Here is a 20,233-nt window from a genome sequence, read left to right as displayed (position 1 = left end):
AGCATGGGTAAATTGCAGGTAATTTCGAAACGCTTACGCTAAAACATAATAAAGAAGATAGTCATTCTGGTGCTCTATTAACAAGCATTGGCCACGCACGCGGCTGCGAGATGCGATATGTGGAGGGGGAGGAGGAGAAGGAGGAGGGGGAGAAGCGGAAGTTGGACGCGCAGCTGAGAGATGCACTCTGTGATGGGAAAGCAGTGTCCACCAGCCGAGGTGACCGTGGTGGGGCTAGGGACTTGGTGGGCAGATCCCGTCCTGCATGAGGCGTGTATGGCTTCTGGAAGTGCGAGTGAGCCTCGTGCTCCGGTGAGGGAATCTGTGGCCCCGAACAGGAGCCTGTGGAAGGATTTCATAGTTGCGCACTTCAGGCATTGTTGGCAACCAGGTACCATTGGGTACAGCCGGTTCAAGAGACCCCATCCAACTCTAAACCATACCGCCTGCATGAAACTCTTGATCAGTGCAAAAAGAAACATTTAATGCGTTACGAGGTAGTGCCAAAGGCTGCTGTACGCTATACCAATACCACAGTCTAACGCCAGCGTGGGGGACAAAAACAAACAGTACTATTTCTGTGAAAGCCGGGGTGCGCGCGCAGCAGCGGGAAATGTGAAAGCTGCCGGCTGCGCGCGTGCGTGAATGCAAGCGCTAGGCCGTGTGGCAGCACTTTGAAAACCCATACACTAAATGTCTCGGCCAGACCAGCGCATGCACTGGATCAGGCGAGATCTAAAAAGGAGTGACAATTAAAGCCCATACTGGGATGGTTTGAATAAGCTTAGTTCAGTCTTTTTCTTCCCACAATCTCTTTTAAATATTCCTCAGCCTTGATCTTGGACAAAAAAACCTGTGTGGTGCCTTCGAATATCACTTTTAACCTTGCCGGGTTCATAAGGTATACTTGGGTATACTTGGGCACCTTGCTGTTGAAAGGTTGTAATCAGTTGGCGTACCCTCCACCTGCGTTCAACTGTTGTGTGACCAAAGTCAAGCTTAGAAAATAATTTTATTCCATTGGCTTCCTTTTGAGAATTCGGTCTGGCTTGATCGTATACCAACTGCCGCAAAAGGAAGTTCCCAAAAAAGACCAGGAAGACCCTGGGATTCTCGTTTCCTGGACGGCTACCGTCTCTTTGCTGCTTTAAGCTGAACGGATAACATTGTGCCCTCTGGACCTCTTGATCCCAATTCCAGCTGGACTCTGATGGAAAGGCAGCACGGAGCAGCTTAACAATATACCCTCTGGGGTCATCACCCTCAATGCCTTCAGGGATCCCCAGCAGCCTTAGATTATTTCTCCGCATTCTGTTTTCCTGCTCCTCCAACTTGGACATCAGGTCAGTTAGGCAGGCCGCCTGAGATGTACCTTGATCTTTCACAGTAGTCATATCAGTTTCCAAGGACTCCGTTCGGGCTTCCACCACTGAAACTCGATCACCAATATCTGTACAGATTTCATTCAGTTTCCTGATGCCACCCTGGAGTTTTTTAGAGTCCCCCCTGGCGGCAAGGATGTCAGATCTTGCTTCGTCACGAAATTGTTTGATAGAATCCAATATGGAGGCCAGGGAGGGCTCGGCCGGACTTCCAGTAATTGTATGTGGACTCTCTTCAGCCTGGAGATTGGGGGAATCCCCCAAGGGGAATGATCCATGAGAATCTGAATAATCCCATTTCAGTTGGCTCCGTCTTTTACACCTAGATTTCTTTTTTTGCTGAATGGTTCTAGTTGTTGGATCGGATTCATTGTCTTCTTGTTTGCTACTCTCAGAAGAGCTGACCAGGACATCTTCGTTCTCAGTACCAGTCAATGACCCGTCAGAAACTGAAAAAAAAAGTTCAGTAGGTAGGTCCGGCGTCTGCGGGTCTGTTTGTATGGGCAGCCATTCTCCTTGGGGTGATCACTACCCTTGGTTTCCTTATTCTCCCGGGGGGTTTTAATTACGCTGGTGGTGATGTCCGGAATGACCTGGGAGCAACTTAATACCTCTGCAGCGACCGGGACACAGTTTAATGTCTCTGGGGCTAGTGTTGGCGCAAATATATTCCCCCCCCGTCCCCTCATTCCTGGCATCCTCTGGGGCATTGTCTGAGGCATTGACTGAGGCAGGTTGCAAAATGTGTTGAGTGGCATCCGGCTCCTCGGTCCCCTCGATCAACTGGTTAGCACCGCTTGGGTTAATGACCCCCATCCCATCAGGTGCATTAGAGTCTATGAAAGTAAGGGGGGACTTAGCTACAACTGGGAAATATATGGCAATGGAGGGCGATATCCCAGTTCCTGCCACTGCGCTTTCTTTTAACAAGTTAAGTCCTGGTGTCTTCCCCGCATTCTTTTTAATATTCCCCCCATCCCATTTGCCTTTAGGGAGTGGATCCGTTTTTTCTGGCAGTCTCTCCGCTGGTCTCTACATTATCTCTTTCTGTGGCTCCTTGGTTCAAAGCTGTTTTCACCTTAATATTTTTCTGCCCCCGCGTCGTCATATTGCACTTCCTCCAGCAGTGGTGTGTTGCAAGCGGTATCACAGCCCCCAGACTGTAGCTCCTTCCCAGGAAACCGGCTCGAGCCCGGTTCGCTACAGTAGCCGCCGTTCGTTCTTTGAAAATAAGACTGAAAGTGTAACACTTCAAATGTAGCAAAACGGAGGCTCCGGTCCGCGAGCACTTGCTACTTAGAGGTGAAATGAAGCAGCCGGGAGTTTGAACCTCCAGTTCAGATGCCAGCGCCAGCACGGACATCAGCCTTAGGTCATGGTGGGATAATTGCAGGTCAGTACGTCGATAGCCGATCATCAGAGCTCCGACGTGCTGCTGGTGGCGTGGCGACTGGTGCACAGGAAACTCACACTAGTGCCATCTGCTGCCTCCGCACAAGCGAGGAGTTAGTACACTGGCCACTGCCTATAATACTATGTGGTGATTTAAACTTACATTTGCCTAGTACCTGGAAGTCGGACGGGTCCTGGGTTTACAGGGGTAGGAATCCTTAAGTTTTCCAGGCTGTGTTAAACTTGATCAGAACTCATGGTCTGATAGATGTATGGGCAAAATTGAAAACTAATCAGGATGGGTATACTTTTTTCTCAGCGCCTCATTTGTCATTTGCTCGGCTGGACTACTTTTCAGTATCTTCATCTTTGGCTCATGATTGCGCTATTGATATTGCTCCTCGACTTCTTTCAGATCACAACCCCCTTATTATCAATGTAGTGGGATTGGTAAATAGTGGGTCATGCTCTAATTGGACCTTCGAAAAAGCCCTCCTATACGATAATGGTTATCGAGAGCACATGAAAGGCAGGATACATGAGTTCTTGGATATAAATACTGGATCAGCCTCGGCAAGAGTTGTGTGGGATACACTAAAGGCAGGTATAAGGGGGGAGACGCTCCGATTTTCCATCAGAAGGAACAAAAAAGAGAAAATACAAGCTGATTTTGTATTTAATCAAATGATAGAAGCTGAGAGAAAATGAATACTGGCTGTCCAGCTGGGAACCAGTATCGAAGAAGCTCAGACCAACCTTGCGGTTGCTAAGGCAGAGATGGGGACCATATTAGCCGAAAGAACTGCTGCAAAATGGGCCTCGTCCCGAGAAAGGCTTTATGAATGCATTGAACTTATTGGCCACCAATTGGCCATATCCACCAGGCAACAGATAACTGACAATATAATTTCTTCAATTCAAGCAAACTCTGAAGGGATAACTAATGATCCTATAAGAATAGAGGAGGCTTTCAGAGACTTTTATGAGAAATTAAATACTGAAGAAATTACTAAGCCTATAGAGCTCAGAGAATCAGAAATTAATAACTATCTAGATGCTATTCTGGTAGCTGAACTTAATAGAGAGAGTAGAAACCAAATGGAAATCTCTCCAGCTTGGGAGGAAATCACAACTGCTTTAGCAAGCCTCCCTGATGGTAAGGCTGCAGGAGAGGATAGTATTCCAGTTGAATTCGATAAAATCTTTTCGCAACAAATAAAAGACCTATTTACAAATGTAGTTTCTTCCATTTTTAATGGGTCATCTCCACCTCAGTCTTAATCAACGGCAAAAATAGTAATATTTCTTAAAGACAAACCTTCTCTGGAAATGTCCTCATACAGACCAATAACCCTTATTAACACCGACTCTAAGATATTCTCTAAAGTTCTTGCGTCTAGATTATCTTCAAATATTGAGTTGATTTCCAACTGGCAGCATGGATTTATACCAAAAAAGGGCACCACAGAACATGTTCGTCGGACCATCACCCTATTTGACGCCGCTATGGTGACAGGAGACCCGATCGCACTAATACTTTTAGACGCTGACAAAGTATTTGACAATATTTATGGGGGGGTCATGAGGCGGATTGGTTTCGGCCCCAGGATTCTGCAGGCATTGCAGGCTCTATATCAGGGCCCCACTGCCAGAATTTCGATCAATGGGCACCTAACAAGGCAGATGGGGATAACATGCAGAACAAGACAAGGATGCCCTTGCTCCCCACTGCTATTTGCTTTGTACATCGACCCTTTGATTAAAAAAAATCGAACTTAATCCTGAAATAGTAGCGGTGAGTAGGTTTGGCACTGACACGAAGATTATGGCCTATGCTGATGATCTTGCCTTAGTAACGCCAGAACCCGAAAGGGCCATCAAGGCTATGGAACAAGAGGCCCTGGAATTAGGGAAGATATCCGGTTATGCCCTCAATAAAACAAAAACTCAGATTGTTTTAACCCCTTCGATGCGCATGACGGAGCGGTTCCGTCATGCGCATCGGTTGCGCTGTGCGGATGACGGAACCGCTCCGTCATGGCCCCGCCCGCGCACGAACCCTTCAGCACAGAGCGGTAATCCGCGCCGCGCTGAAGGGGTTAAACAAATGTATAAGCTGGGACGGTGAAAGAGTAACTCAGAAGGCTGAATACCTAGGGGTCAATATAGTTTCTAATTTAGATTTACCGTATGTTCTGGTGTATAAGACGACTTTTTAACCCATGAAAATCTTCTTAAAAGTCGGGGGTTGTCTTATACGCCGGGGGTCGTCTTATAAGCTGGTATACGGCGTGCTGAAACTTCAGGGACAGGCGCCCTCTAGCTGAGCCACCGTGCGCTGCTTTCCCGCCAGCCGCCCCCTCTCATGCGTTCTCACATTGCGTACTACCGCTCGAATCGTCTTGGAGACAGGGAGGGCTGGGCAGGCAGGCAGGGAGAGAGAGCTGACCCACCTAATCCAAGCAGACTTTGTATGCAGTGTGCACAGGAAATACCGTACGTCGCTTGCTATGATTGGCTGGTTTTTGTATACTGGGATTGGCGAGTCTGAGGGAAAGCAGTCTATCTGGTGAGCAGATACATGTGGTGATGAATACAGTACAGCACCAGTACATACAGTACAGTATACAAATGGCTAACAGTCAAGACCCCATCATGGCTCCAGCAGCAAGAAGAAAGAAATATGAAGCCAGTTTCAAACTTAAAGTTGTAAACTTTGCCATGGAACATAATAACTGTGCTGCTGCAAGACAATATGGAGTAACAGAAAAGATGGTTCGGGACTGGAAAACAAATGAAAAAGCATTAAAGAGTATGCCAAGGGGTAAGTGTGCATTAAGAAGAGGCACCCCACATTGGCCAGAACTCGAAAAACATGTAGCAGACATGGTGAATGAGCATCGCCAAAGCGGTTATGTAGTAACACGAAATAAAATAAGTTTTTTGCACTTCAGTGGGCCAAATCTAACCCAGATCACAGCAACAGATTTAAGGCCACTATACCCTGGTGTACTAGATTCTTGGAAAGGCATAATCTGGTACTGAGGCAAAAGACGAAAATTGCACAAAAATTACATGCAGATCTTGATGGCAAAGTAAATAGTTTCAATCGATACGTAATACAACAGCACAATAAACATGGCTGTGCGTTAAGTAGCATCGGAAATATGGATGAAACTCCAATGAATTTTGATATGGTTGGAAATAAAACTGTCCATCCAAAAGGTGAAAAAACTATTTTAATTAAAACAGGACATGAGAAGTCCAGTTTTACAGTGGTACTAGCATGCACAGCTGATGGCGCCAAACTGAGACCAATGATTATTTTTAAAAGAAAAACAATGCCGAAACTCAAGTTTCCTGTTGGTTGTTTTGTACATGTGAATGAAAAAGGCTGGATGGATGAAGAAGGGGTAAAGCTATGGCTTGATAATGTATGGAACAGGCGACCAGGTGGACTTATTCAAAAACGTAGTCTACTGGTGTGGGATATGTTCAAGGCTCATTTAACTCCCAGCACCAAGCAAAGGCTGACAAGAATAAACACAGATGCAGCAGTTATTCCTGCAGGATTGACATCGTTGGTACAGCCACTGGATGTGTGCCTAAACAAGCCATTTAAAGATCGCCTTCGAGAACAGTGGAATGAGTGGATGGCTAGTGGCAAAGTCATTCACAAAAGGAGGAAACATGCATGCTCCACAGTTGGATGTTTTGTGTAAGTTTGTCATAAAAGCCTGGAATTATATTGATGCAGAAACAGTAATCAAGTCTTTCAAGAAGTGTGGCATATCAAATTCGTTTGATGGTATGGAGGACGACTACTTGTGGCAAGATGAAGAGGAAGCCGAAGCTGAGACCACACCATCTGATACGGAATTAGATCCATACGATGACTGCCTTACAAATGTACCACAAGATGTCATTGATGTACTTCTGATATCAGATGACGAACAGGAGGATTTTGAAGGCTTTTAAAGGGAAACTGTCACGCAGGCAAATCCTGTAAAAATAGCTTGGAGTTATGATGGGCGTTGCAGACTCGCCAGGGACTTGCCCGGCACTTGCTCTCTCTCTATTGTTTGATATCTTCCTCCTATCATCATCAGTTCCAGTTTGGTTGACAGCTTAGAAAACAAACAGCATGGCAGCTCCCATGGGTTTATTGTCTTATCATTCCTTTCATCTTTATAGTGAATTAGGAAAAGTTTGATCCACTAGCACTGTTTTATGTTTACATGCTTGATGACAAACAGCCTTATGTTTATAAGTGCCAGTTTTCCTACTAAGTACCTGCATGCCATAAGCATTTGAATTAAATTTACCATATTAAAATCAAATCCGATGTTTTGTAATTTTTATTTGGTGTGCGTTGGTAGAGGGGTAGTCTTATACGGCGAGTATAGCCCAAACCCTATATTTTAACAGGAAAAGTAGGGGGTCGTTTTCTACACCCAGTCGTCTTATTCGCCGGAAAATACGATAATTGTTAAAGAAAATCTGACCTCGCTTTTCCCACTGAGAACCCCTCAGGCCTCCCGTCCCCCTATACACTACTACTAGGGGAAAGGGTAAGGGGATGTCTTTGGCGTCAGCTCGATTATTGTTACTTCAAAAGGGTCAGATTTAAGACTCTGATGAATGCTTATAGAGTATTTTTAATATAGGTAAACTACTTGGACTTGCCAAATTAAATTACTACACTCCCACCAGGAACAATAATAATTTACCACTCATTTTTCAAAATGCATATCTTCCACAGTGGTATCAAGCTGGCTTTTCCAAATTGGGAGATGTGATTACCTCAGAAGGCATTTGGCCTTTCAGCACTCTAAAAACCCGGTATAACTTGGACAATAATCAGTTATTTCAGTATAACGCCATCATAGGATATCTAACAAACAAGACTGGCGGTCCAGCAGGGTTTGCTAAGTTTGTCCTTATAGATAAGATTCTAGAGCCCAGTTTACCACGGATTGGAAGCATCTACATAATGCTGATTGAGCGGAGGCCGGATGACATTAGTAAATTAGATGAAAAGTGGCAGCAGAAACTGAATGTGCCACCTAATACCTTAGGTCACGCCCGAAGTCTTGCACAAACGCACCTGTTGTCATCGAAGCTGCAAGGTAAATTTTTTAAAACAGGCTTTTTCTTATACATAACACCAAGCAGAGTGGCCAAATGGGGTATTGGCGGCGGAACAACCTGCCCGAGATGTGCTGAGTACTGTGCAGACTCAGTACACATGTTTGCCACATGCCTAAAACTGGCCCCATTATTTGAAAAGGTGCAACTGTTTATTAGTAGAGTTCTTCTACAAGATATTCAACTGACGCCTGCTACCGTAATGCTAGGATTAAATTATATGATTCATGTAAAATCAGGGGGAGCCCTGCTGTTTTTGGCTATGACTATCCTTCGGATTTGTATTGCCTCATATTAGAAGGACCCAAGCCCTCCTTCATTTGCTCAATGGCAGGCTCGATTGCTTGCCACTTATAAACTTGAGATAGCCATATATGCTAAAAAAGGTAGGGCTGGGGAAAAAAGGGATTAGAGATATGGGCTCCCCTAACCAGATGGCTCAGCACATTGAATGTACAGGAGGCGGAGTAATATTTGGTAATGTGTAGTAATGCTTTCGTTATGTATTTACTTCTGTCTGCCTTCCGTCCCCTTATCTCCCTGTCCTCCACTCCGTCCGTGCCCTCCCCCCACTTGTATGAACTTACCTTCTTTCTCTTCTCCCATTCATCTCCGGTTTTTGGCTTTTTTTGTTTTCTATGGTTTCTCCTTATGTTTTTACTATCCTGATATATTTGTTTAATTGATAATTAATTAATTTGGTTAATTGATTTCCACTGCTTGTAATACATATTGACTGTTTATTGGACTCGGGGAGGGGTGGTGTTTGGTCTGGTAATGGAAGTTATTACATTGTAATCTGTCGTTTTGGAATATAAAAAAAAGTAAGAAAAAAAAAAAGAAAGACCAAACAACTTTTTGTGGCTTTCTCCCCACCTCATAAAGGTAATCCTATATCCAAGACAGGAATTGCAAGGTGGATTGTAAAATGCATACAAATATGCTACATCAAAGCCAAACGCGCATTAACCATTCCCCCCTAGAGCTCACTCTACACGCAAACTAGGGGATTCTATGGCATTCTTAAGGAACATTCCCCTAGATGACCTATGCAAGGCAGCAACTTGGGCTACACCACACACCTTCACAAAACACTATTGTGTAGATGTGCAGGCAAAACAACAAGCTACTGTGGGCCAGGCTCTATAAGAACACTATTTCAACTACTGCAACAAATACAGGTAGCCACCGCTAAGAGGTAACTGCTGTATAGTCTATGCAAATGTGTACAATCTGCAGCTCATATGCCTCAAATGGAAAATGCTACTTACCAGTATATTTCTGATTTTGGCATGTAGAGCTGCAGAGTTGTACACGCCCTTCCGCCTCCCCGGATACCCCTCTCTGTTCCAGTATTATCTTACTTAGATATATTATGCATGGACATCTTTCTGTTTTTCGTTACTCCATCTAACCCTACGTGGCAAAAACAATCTAACTATGGTGCCGATGCCCATGCGCATTGTTAACCGAAGGAGTCACCAACCTCGTGACTACAAGGACTTCTTCGAAGACAAAAACAACATGCAAACATCCAAGCCCAACACCAGATGGCGATCTATGCTTAAGTGTACAACTCTGCAGCTCTACATGCCAAGAACAGATGCATACTGGTAAGTAGCATTTTCCTTGCCTCGAGTTATCATCATTCCTGAATTCTGTGTAAAGACCTCCCCATCTTTATGCAAAAGTCAGATATATGATATAGTCCTAGTAGTGGCCAGTTTAGAGAAAAGAATGTGATCATTTTGGACTGCTGGATCAATTTATGAAGCAGATGGTATTGATCTATTCAGTATACTCTTCATTGTGGGACCATACAAATTTGTTTCTGGTTCATGATGTTTTTTTGTGCTATTATTGGTTCCTTTTGAAGCTCAGTGGGATTTTAAGACATTCAACATTATTTGTGGTCATTCTAGAGAAGCATATCTATATGTAGTTATAGTTAGGACTTAGTTTCCATAGAAAGAGCGTTTTCTAATTTGCCATTAACTTTGGCACTGTTTGACGAATTTTCACTAAACTTTCAAACTGATATGGTGCTAGTTCAACTGCTGCCTTGAAAGTTTCTATGTGATCTTTCAAGCAGGGTCCGAGAACCAGGGGGTGGCTTAAAAGCACGTTTTCCCCATGTTAATTCCCATAGGACCTTTAGACACGAATATAGCCCGAACTGCTGAACAGAATTGCACCACATTTTGCAGGAAGGTAGATGTTGGTCCAAGAAAGTTCCTTTTTGTGATTTGGTGTAAATCCGTTCAGTAGATTTGGAATTTTTTAAAGAAATTTTCAGTTGTGTGTATATATAGGGACGGGGTGGATCTGCAACCCCTCCTGATCTCATCCTGAGATCTGATTGGCTGTCAACACTTCAAACTAGGATGTGTTAACAGCCTCAAGTAACAGGAAAAAATATATAAGAAAAGGGGGCAGGGTAGAAACACGCAGACCCCCCAGCCCACCCCTCCCACGCAGTCTCCGGGTCCTCCACCTCCCAGAGCCTTTAATTTGAAAAGAAAATATGCGGGGGTGACACGCGTAGTCCCCCCTCAGCCCTGGGGACTACCAGCTCCCGGGGCTAAATACTTCAAAGAGGGGGGCTGCGCGTCCCCACTTGTGGAACTGTAGATGGCCTTGGACACCACCCACTCCCCCCCAGGGCAGGCTCCAGCAATGTCCCAGGGTGCCCACCTCTGGAACATTGCAGTTTGCTATTAATTGGCGGGAGCACCGTTCCCGCCAAGCCATAGCATCCACTGCTCCGCTTTCAGCACGTGAGAGCGGAAAAAATGCTTTCACTTGTTGAAAGTGGAGTAGAATTGCTTTCAGACCGAGGGAGCTGCATGTTGAGCTGCTCCCTCTGTCCAAAAGCAATGCCGGCTCCCGCATGATGTGGGGAGCCAGCAGGGACCGCAGTGGCCTTCAGGCTCCCCCCGCAGTCCCCTACGAAAATGACTGGGTGCGCTGGGTGAGACCAGGACACCCAGTATAGAGGGCAGACCCTTGGAGATGGTGTCCCTGGGGCAAAAATCGGCAGGGGCCATGTCCCCCCCCCCCCTCCATTTCTTGTTAAAGAACAGAAAAAAGGGGGCAGGCCCTGGGGGATGGGGTCTCCGGGGCCGAAATCGGCCTGGGGAGGGGGGGCCCAAGTGCCTCCCCCTAATCCATTGAAAAAAGGCCTGGCTCTCTGGGATGGGGTCCCCAGAGCCAAAAATGGCCCAGGGAAGGAGGGCCACGCAGCCCCCCTCCCATTTAAAAATAAATAGATAAATCTCCAACTTGTCGCCGGAGGACACGCCCCCTTCACCACCACTCCGCAAACGCGTCTCCTGAAGTACCGCTGGTTGGGGAATTAAGTCCCCTTGGATCCAGAGGGTCCGTGGGGGCCAAAAGCCGGGATTTCTGAGAGGTCTTCGGAGGCCATGGCCCCTTTCTCCATCACTCTGCAGACGTGCCTCCTGGCACACTGCTAGTGAGGAATGGGACGCTCTGCCTACCCACGCAAGTGAGGTACTATTTTTATGGGAGACTTTGGAGAATGCGGGGTGGATGGAAGTTTGTGGATCCACGCAGATTCCAGACCTTTCCATCACAGAAATGTGAGGAAAATGTTGTTTTTTAATATTTTTTTTTATACAAAGTTTGAGGTTTGCAAGGGATTCTGGGTAACAGAACCTGGTGAGAGCCAGTCAAGTTACCCCATCCTGTAGTCCCCTGGGTGTTTAAAGAAAAATGTATAGGTTTGCAATTTTTCCATAGGTGCCGGCAGAGCTAAGGTTCAAAATCTACCGCTAAGCACTTTGCAAAAAAAGGTCAGTTTTCACCGTAAAAATGTGGTGTGTCCACGTTGCGGTTTGAGCCATTTCCTGTTGCGTGCACTACGCCCACCCACGCAAGTGAGGTACCATTTTTGTCGGGAGACTTACGGGAACACAGAATTATAGAGCAGCTGTTATTACCTATTGACATTCGATGCATTTCTGACTTCCCAAATGTCGGACAATGTGTAAAAAAACATAACACTTAGAAAAATGGCCTATAATTCACATGCTAGTATGGGTACCAACAATTTCAGAGATGTGCAAATATCCACGGTTTCTAAACTCTATATTTTGTTCCCATTTTGGAAATGCATAGGTGTCTTTCATACCGATTTTTCACTGTTTTTATTTTCCCAAACGATTGTCTATATACCCGGAACACAATAAAAAACCATTGCAAGACGCTGCTCAGTTATTGGCTCTGGGTTCCTCGGGTTCATGGTGGAAGTTACAGTTTTTCCTATTTTCAGCTGTTAGTGTCTATAAAAAAAACCTTGATTGATCTACACGAATGACCCCTAGCTGAATTCTGAATTTTGTCTACTTTTCTGAAATATATAGCTTTCCAGGATCCATTATTGCTTTCATACCCATTTCTACCATTAACTGGAAGGAGGTTGAAAGCACACAAAAATATCAAAATAGGCTATATCCCAGTAAAATGCCAAAGCTGTGTAAAAAAAAATATATATATTTTGGTTTTCTGACCAATGCCTGTCAGTCCCTGAAAGCTGGGAAGATGGTGATTTCAGCACCACAACCCTTTGTTGATACCATTTGCAGGGAAATAAACCAGACGCTTTCTTCTGCAGCACTGTTTTCCCATTCCCCCCCCCCCAAAAAAACAAAATTAAGCTGTATTTAGATTTTGTCTAATTTCTGGGTCCCCTCCAGGCGAATCAACAAACCTTCAAAATCCCCGTTTTGTTGGAGAAAAGGACGCAAATTTGGTGTCGATACCTTGTGTTCAAAAGTTACTGGGGCCTAAGCGCGAACTAGCCAAAAAAAGGCTTAGCACGGGGGTGGGGGGGAGGCCTTGCAGCAAAGGGGTTAACAACATATATCCGCATGTAAAAATACAGATCCTGTTGTTAAACATGTAACTGATGACTCCCTCTGATTTGCTGGATGACCCAAACTGTTGAGCTTTTTATCTTTACCAGATGGCCATATTCAATAAATCAACATTTGTCTTTCAGTATGTTGGATTTATGCTGTACAGAACCACTTTACCCAAAAATTACAGTGAGCCAACACCACTAAGTTCCTTGCTGGATGGAATCCATGACCGGGCCTATGTCAGTGTGGATGGGGTACGTATTCTAGTATTATTTTTTTTTACATGCCGTCTCATTTCCTAGTGAGTTTGAAAGTTTGTTAAAAACTTAAAACATTAATCTGTTTATGTCCTTGTTATTTGCTACTTTGGTTGTTAGTTCTCTACACTGTAGTAGACTGGATTCACTGTACAATGATTAAAGTCACATGAGTAACTGTTCCGAAAAGGTTACACATTTAATTTTCTTGTATAAATTTTTACTGCAAATGTGGATTTATAAAATGTTATGTATTCCAGGATCCCTGTATGTAGTAAGTGGAAGCTACGACACAAAAGCAAATCAGAATTGGGTAGAACCGTAGATTTCGTCCGAGAGAAAAAAGTCATTTATGTTTTCTTTTTTTTATAAAGAGAAATTACAAATTTAGATTGTTACGCTCTCTTGTGGTTTCTTGCTGCTGTAGCCCTGTCTGTGGGTGGTGATTTCAGTGTGAGTTTGCCCCCCAGCATTTATTCGAAGTGTGTAGTGAATGAATGGTGCTACCTTGGGAATTTTGAGATGGGGGTTCCCAGGCTAAGATATAACCTTGTTGGTAATTGTGTTTCCCCTGTTGCAACATACAGACCGTATTTATGGCAGATAAGCAGAATGGGCACAGGTATAAGCAGGATGCCTGAAGGAAATGAGAAAAATAAACCTTCCCACCGCAGGCTGTGCTACATAACGTAATGGGTAACAGCAAGAATAAACGAGCACTGGCAAAGCCAATAGGTCTCGGCAATGCAAGAGCTATTGACGTTGTCAATGTCTTTTAGCCATGCTAAATAGCAGCACAGTTGCTGTTCAGCATGGCTGAAAGTCATGTAAAAATACTAAGCATATGGCGACCACTTCAGTTTTTCCCTGAAGTAACACACGAGCGCACACACACCAGGAAGATTTATCCTCCGTTTAGTAGGTGTTAGACCTAGCATATCTTGGCGTGATTACCCCTGACTTTTTGCCTCTACCTACTTTGCTTTTAGATGCTTTGCCACTGCTGATCAGTGTCAAAGTACAAGTGTTCCCTGTGTAAAGTGTAATGGTAATTGGTTGGCCATGATTGGTATGTTTGCCTTACTAGTAAAGTCCCTAGTGATGTGCACTGTGTGTGCCAGGACTAGTAATGCAAAGGTGCGCGGAGAAGAGAACTCAGGCCTGCAGTGTAGGGCCTGTGCGCAGTTTGCTAAGTTAGCATGTTGTCCGGACAAGTGCAACCACTTGTCAGGCCTTACTTTCCCTTTTGCATACACAGTGGGCACCCCAGTGGTAGGTCCAGGGTAACCCCTGGGCAGGGTGCAGTGTAAGTAAAAGGCAGGTCATATACTAAGGTGTGTGTTATGTCCTGACAGTGAAAAACACTCCATTTTGTTTTTCACTGCTGAAAGGCCATCCTGCCCATAGGACAGAATGGGGGGAGGCTGGGTGTTTGTTAGCCTAGTTTCTTATAAATTTAAAATTGAGAAGTGAAGTTTAGTATGTATGAACTCAGTGTCATATGAAAGTGGTTTTGTCACTGTGTGTTCAGAAACTACTCTTTTAGAAAGTGGCTTAGTTTTGTGCTTGATAGCTGAACTGTACCCTGTGTGCCCTTTCCTCTCTGTACCCCGTGTGCCTGTGTGCCCCTTTTTCCCCCTGTACCCCGTGTGCCTGTGCTGCCTGCCCCGGTCAGCGCACTCCTTCCCTGCGCCGTTTTTTTCCCGCCGCTGCCTCCTGTGCGGCCCCGCCCCCCTGCCCCTACTGGTCCTTCCAGTTGACCCCTCCTCCCCTCCCTCCCTCTTATGGCGACCGCTGCGCGGCCGCGCGCAGCGGGCGCGCCTAAGGCAAGTCCCGTCTGCGCCCATCCGCGCCTGGACCGCACCCAGCGCCAGGACCCCTGGCCCCCGCCGATGCAAGACTACCCGACGGACCTACGACGCCGCCACCCTCAACGCACTCAATGCCGGCCGGAACCCTGCCTGCTACCGAGCCACCCCGAAACGCACCCACGGACCCTTCACCTGCCAAGCCTGCCGATTCACCTGCCTCCGGACCAGCACCACCCCCGCCAAGTCGAGCACCAGCAGCAACCACCTGAAGTGCATCCTGCTGAACACCCGCTCCGTCCACAGGCACGCCGCGGAACTCTGGGACCTGCTCGACGCGACAGCACCGGACATCGCCTTCCTCACAGAAACCTGGATGAACCCCTCCTCAGCACCCGACATCGCCATAGCCATCCCGGACGGATACAAGATCACCCGGAAGGACCGCATCAACCAGACGGGAGGAGGCATCGCCATCGTACACAAGAACACCATCCGCATCTCGACTAACTTTGACGAAACCTTCACTGCCGCCGAACACCTGCACTTCCAGATACACACTGACCCCAAGACCACCCTCCAAGGCACCCTCATCTACAGACCCCCGGGACCACGCACACAATTCAGCGAAGACATCGCAGACTTCATCAGCCCGCACGCCCTGCCCTCCGCCGACGACATCCTCCTAGGGGACCTCAACTTCCACCTGGAGAACAACAACGACAAACACCACCGCCCTGCTGGAAAACCTCGACAACCTCGGACTCAAGCAACTGGTGAACACTCCCACCCACTACGCCGGTCACACGCTCGACCCAGTCTTCTCATCCAGCAAGCACATCTCCTTCAGCCACGCCACCGGACTCCACTGGACCGACCACAGCTGCGTCCACTTCAGCTTTAGAAAAACTACAACCCACTACCACCCGCAACAGGTTCCCCGCCGGAGCTGGAGCAAGATCACCGCCGAGCAGCTCACAGCCTCCCTCAGCCAGAACACTCCCACCAACACAACGGACCCCAACGAAGCAGCCAGCAACCTCACCAAGTGGCTGACCGCCTGCGCCAACGACCTCGCACCACTAAAGAACCCTCCCAGCAGACCCGGCAGCAAGAAAACCCCCTGGTTCACCGAAGAACTCAAGGAATCCAAGAAGAACTGCCGCACCCTCGAGAAAGCCTGGAGGCTCGACCAGACCATAGACAACAGGACCGCCCTCAAGCACGCCACCCGCAAACACCATCAGCTGATCCGCGCCACCAAGAAATCGGCACTCAAAGAACGACTGGACAACAACACCCACGACAGCAAGGAACTCTTTAGCATCGTCAAAGAGTTCTCCAACTCCAGCGCCGGAAACAACGACATCACGCCCTCGCAAGACCTGTGCAACTCACTGGCCGCGTTCTTGCACCGCAAGATCACCGACATACACAACAGCTTCAACACACAGACCATGCACCCTATCACCGAACCAACGCCTGCCACCACCACCACCCTCTGCAACTGGACCCCGATCAGCACCGAAGACACCACCCGCACGATGAACTCCGTCCACTCCGGATCACCAACCGACCCCTGCCCACACCACGTCTTCAACAAAGCCGACACCATCATCGCACCCCATCTCCGGGACATCATCAACTCCTCCTTCCACACCGCCACCTTCCCGTGGAGCTGGAAGCACGCCGAGCTTACCGCCCTCCTGAAGAAACCAACGGCAGACCCCACCGACCTCAAGAACTACCGTCCCATCTCGCTCCTTCCTTTCCCCGCCAAAGTCATCGAGCAGACCTTCAACAGACAGCTTGCCGCCTTCCTCGAGACGACAGAATCCCTCGACCCCTCGCAGTCCGGGTTTCGGGCCAACCACAGTACCGAGACCGCCCTCATCGCAGCCACCGACGACATCAGAACCCTGATCGACAACGGGGAAACAGCTGCCCTCATCCTCTTGGACCTCTCTGCGGCGTTCGACACCGTCTGCCACCGCACCCTCGTGAAGCGCCTCAGCAATATCGGCATCCGAGAGAAAGCACTGGAGTGGATCATCTTGTTCCTCGACGGAAGAACCCAGAGAGTCCGCCTCCCCCCGTTCAGATCCGAGGCCACCGAAGTCATCTGCGGCGTACCACAAGGATCTTCACTCAGTCCAACCCTCTTCAACGTCTACATGAGCCCCCTCGCAGCCATCGCACGCCAACACAACCTCAACATCATCTCCTACGCCGACGACACCCAGCTGATCCTCTCTGTTGGACAGGCCTCACAGACGGTTTGCTCCCTCCCCGCACGACAGGGCCCGAACTCCGGCCCACCTGGCATACCCCCGCGACAAGCACCCGTACTCCGTCTTCCGACGGACCCTCTGCCCTCGGACCCCTACTCATCACGGGGTCCAGCCCCACCGGCTTCCCCGGCCGGGTCAAGCCGCCCTCTTGGGCCCTGCACCACGCGGCCGCATGGCCTCACCTCGACCCTAACCCCGGGCCTGGCCGGCCCCGACATCCCGGCACCACCATCCACCCAGGAGGTGAGCGGACCACTTGGCAGGTCAATGGGAGAAAGAAGTACCAAGGGCTCTCCCCCGCCAGGTGCCGATCGCCCCCAGCTCCCCCAGGCACTGGCTCCACCCCCTGCTGGGTGTCTGGACACCTTCATCCCGGACCCTCCGACCTCCAAGTGCGAGGGTCCGGACATCAAAGGACACCAGCCCTATAACTGAGGCAGCTCCGGAGCAGGAAGGCAGTTGTATCCTGGAGTCGAGAGACACCGAGTGAACTCAACCTTGACGGTCTACTGGCGCTGCCGTAGCCGCTCTTGTGAACCATCGTCCTGCCTGCTGGCGCTGCCGCGGCCTTCTGCAACATTCATCTTCCTGGGACCTGCTGGCGCTGCCGCGGCCCGTTGTAACGACCATCCTCACCGGGACCTGCTGGGGCTGCCGCGGCCTTCTGCAACATTCATCTTCCTGGGACCTGCTGGCGCTGCCGCGGCCCGTTGTAACGACCATCCTCACCGGGACCTGCTGGCGCTGCCGCGGCCTTCTGCAACCTTCATCTTCCTGGGACCTGCTGGCGCTGCCGCGGCCCGTTGTAACGACCATCCGCACCGGGACCTGCTGGCGCTGCCGCGGACCGTACCACCTAACCACCAAGCTCGAGGATTGTGAGCTCATCATCCTCTCATCCGAACTACCTGATTGGTAAATAGACTGTCCCGCTACCCCCTTCCCTACCTTGCGAGACTCTAATCGAGGGGACCCCTGAGTCCAGACCTCCTTGTACCATTCAACCGTACCTTAAATAAGTGCTTATAAAGAACACTGAACCTTATCCGTGTGTGATATCTGTCTGTGGGGGGGAAGTTACTTGTCTGTACGATCACTGGAGACGGCTCTCCCCGGAGACCTCTCCCCCTGACCCCGGCCGGCCCTCCCGGTCCGTCTACCTTTTCTAACATTGGTGGCCAGAGGCGCGATCCGAATCAACGCGTAATCGTACAGAGAGTAGCTCACCCCACGACATAAGCACGATGTCGACCAAAGATAGCAGCTCCACCGAGAAATTCCAAATGGAGAAATTAGAAGAATACAACCACCGCGAACTGAGACAATTTTGCATAGAACTTGGCATTGCTACCACCGGCCTGAGTACCAAGGATGATCTAAAGCGCGCTCTTGAGTCATGGACAGAAACTGGGGTCACAGGACCCTCCGACCAAAACAGCGTCACACCAGAGGAGAACGCCACGGCTCCCGAGGAGCGGGGAACGGGCCTCCCACAGGAGGAGATCCGGGAAAGAGACAGAGTCAGATTACACGAGTTGGAGATGGCACAACTCAAGATGGATGGGGAACTCAAGTTAGCTGAACAGAAACTCAACCTCGAGCATATGCGGCTTCGAGAGGAACGAGAAGAAAAGCAGAGACAGAGAGAGCTGGAAGAGAAAAAAATAACGCACGAGCGCCGACTAGCGGAAATAGAACTGCGCAAACAGAATAAGGAACTGGGAGTGCCTGAGCGACCACACACCCCGGGGCCAAGTGAGAAAAAAGTTCACATCCCCAAGGATGTTGTCCGCGAATATGTCCGAGAAGACGACATACAACAGTGGTTTAAAGCCTATGAGATCGCCATGACCTCCCACCGGATCGACCGGAGTGATTGGGGAGCCGGACTTTGGGGGAGATTTATCAACGAGGGTCGCGATGCCCTGCTGCAGCTCCCCGATCACCAAATGTCGTCCTACGACCACATGAAGGCTGCCCTCCTCACCCGCTACGGCCTCACGCCCGAGATGTACTGCCAGAGGTTCAGAGATTGCACCCGGATCCCAGGTACAACTTGGGTGGAATACGTGAACTATTTCAGCCGGGCCTTCGAGGGTTGGATCAAGGGAAGTCAGGTCACCACCTACGAACAACTCTTCAACCTTATGGTATGGGAGCACCTGTCAAACAACTGTTTCGTCGAGCTCAGGCAGCACCTACTCGACAGTAAGCTGACTGACCCCCGGCAGCTCGCCGCCGAAGCTGACCGGTGGGAAAGCACCCGAGTGGGCCGGAGAGGGCCACACGACCAGAATAGAAGCAACCAAGGCCAGCACCGTCCTCGGGGAGGAGGAGGGGGCCCGGGGCGAGGGAGAGACGCCTTACCAGCAACACCCGTGGCCAGCACCCCGCCTCCGGCCGGCCGGGGCAACCCCCCGTTGCGGCCTGGGTACCGAGCCAACGTCACGTGCCACCGGTGCCAGCGACTAGGCCACTACGCCAACGACCCGAACTGCCCGCTAAACCAAACACCCAAGCCCCGCCAGGTAGCTGCCGCTGCCCTAGGGGAAGAGCAATCATCGGAGGGACCCGAAGAGTACGAGCCGGCCCAGCAAGGGTGGGAACCGGCCGCCATGGTCCTGGCATGCTTAGGGGGAAGAGACATGGTTCCGCGGGCTCCCCTACCCGCCAACACCAGAAAATACGGTCAGTGGGTGACCATTAATGGACAGAGAGCCGAGGCCTTGCGTGACACCGGCGCCAGCGTGACGGCCGTCCGCTGTCATCTGGTGAAGCCCGAGCAGATCCTGCCGAACATTCTCTGCCCCGTCCGCTCGGCAGATAACTCTGAGAGTATGTGTAAGATGGCCTGCGTCCCGTTTGAATGGGGAGGGGTCTCCGGCCTACTGAAGGTGACGGTCCGGGACGATGCCCCCGTGGACTGCCTCCTGGGGAATGACCTCGAGAGTTCCCCGTGGGCCACCGTCGAGAAAAGAGAGCACCTGGGGATGCTGGGCCTCCCGGACTGGGCCTGCATAACCACCCGATCCATGGCCGCCCGTGCCGCCCCCCGATCCGAAGAAACCGAAT

The 20,233-nt window shown here is 49.2% G+C and overlaps 1 protein-coding gene across 1 annotated transcript in view; it reads left to right on the top strand.

The window, feature by feature from the left end:
- GLB1 (galactosidase beta 1) overlaps window positions 1-20,233 on the top strand; it is a 260,256-nt gene that overhangs the window by 186,051 nt on the left and 53,972 nt on the right. The window contains exon 13 of the mRNA XM_085607619.1: window positions 12,946-13,059. Coding sequence (XP_085463745.1) covers window positions 12,946-13,059 — 114 coding nt within the window. The remainder of the gene's footprint in view (window positions 1-12,945; window positions 13,060-20,233) is intronic.

Source organism: Triturus cristatus, chromosome 5_2 (assembly GCF_964204655.1).
Source record: "Triturus cristatus chromosome 5_2, aTriCri1.1, whole genome shotgun sequence".
Classification (NCBI taxonomy): Eukaryota; Metazoa; Chordata; class Amphibia; order Caudata; family Salamandridae; genus Triturus; species Triturus cristatus.
This window is presented reverse-complemented; position numbering and strand designations above follow the sequence as displayed.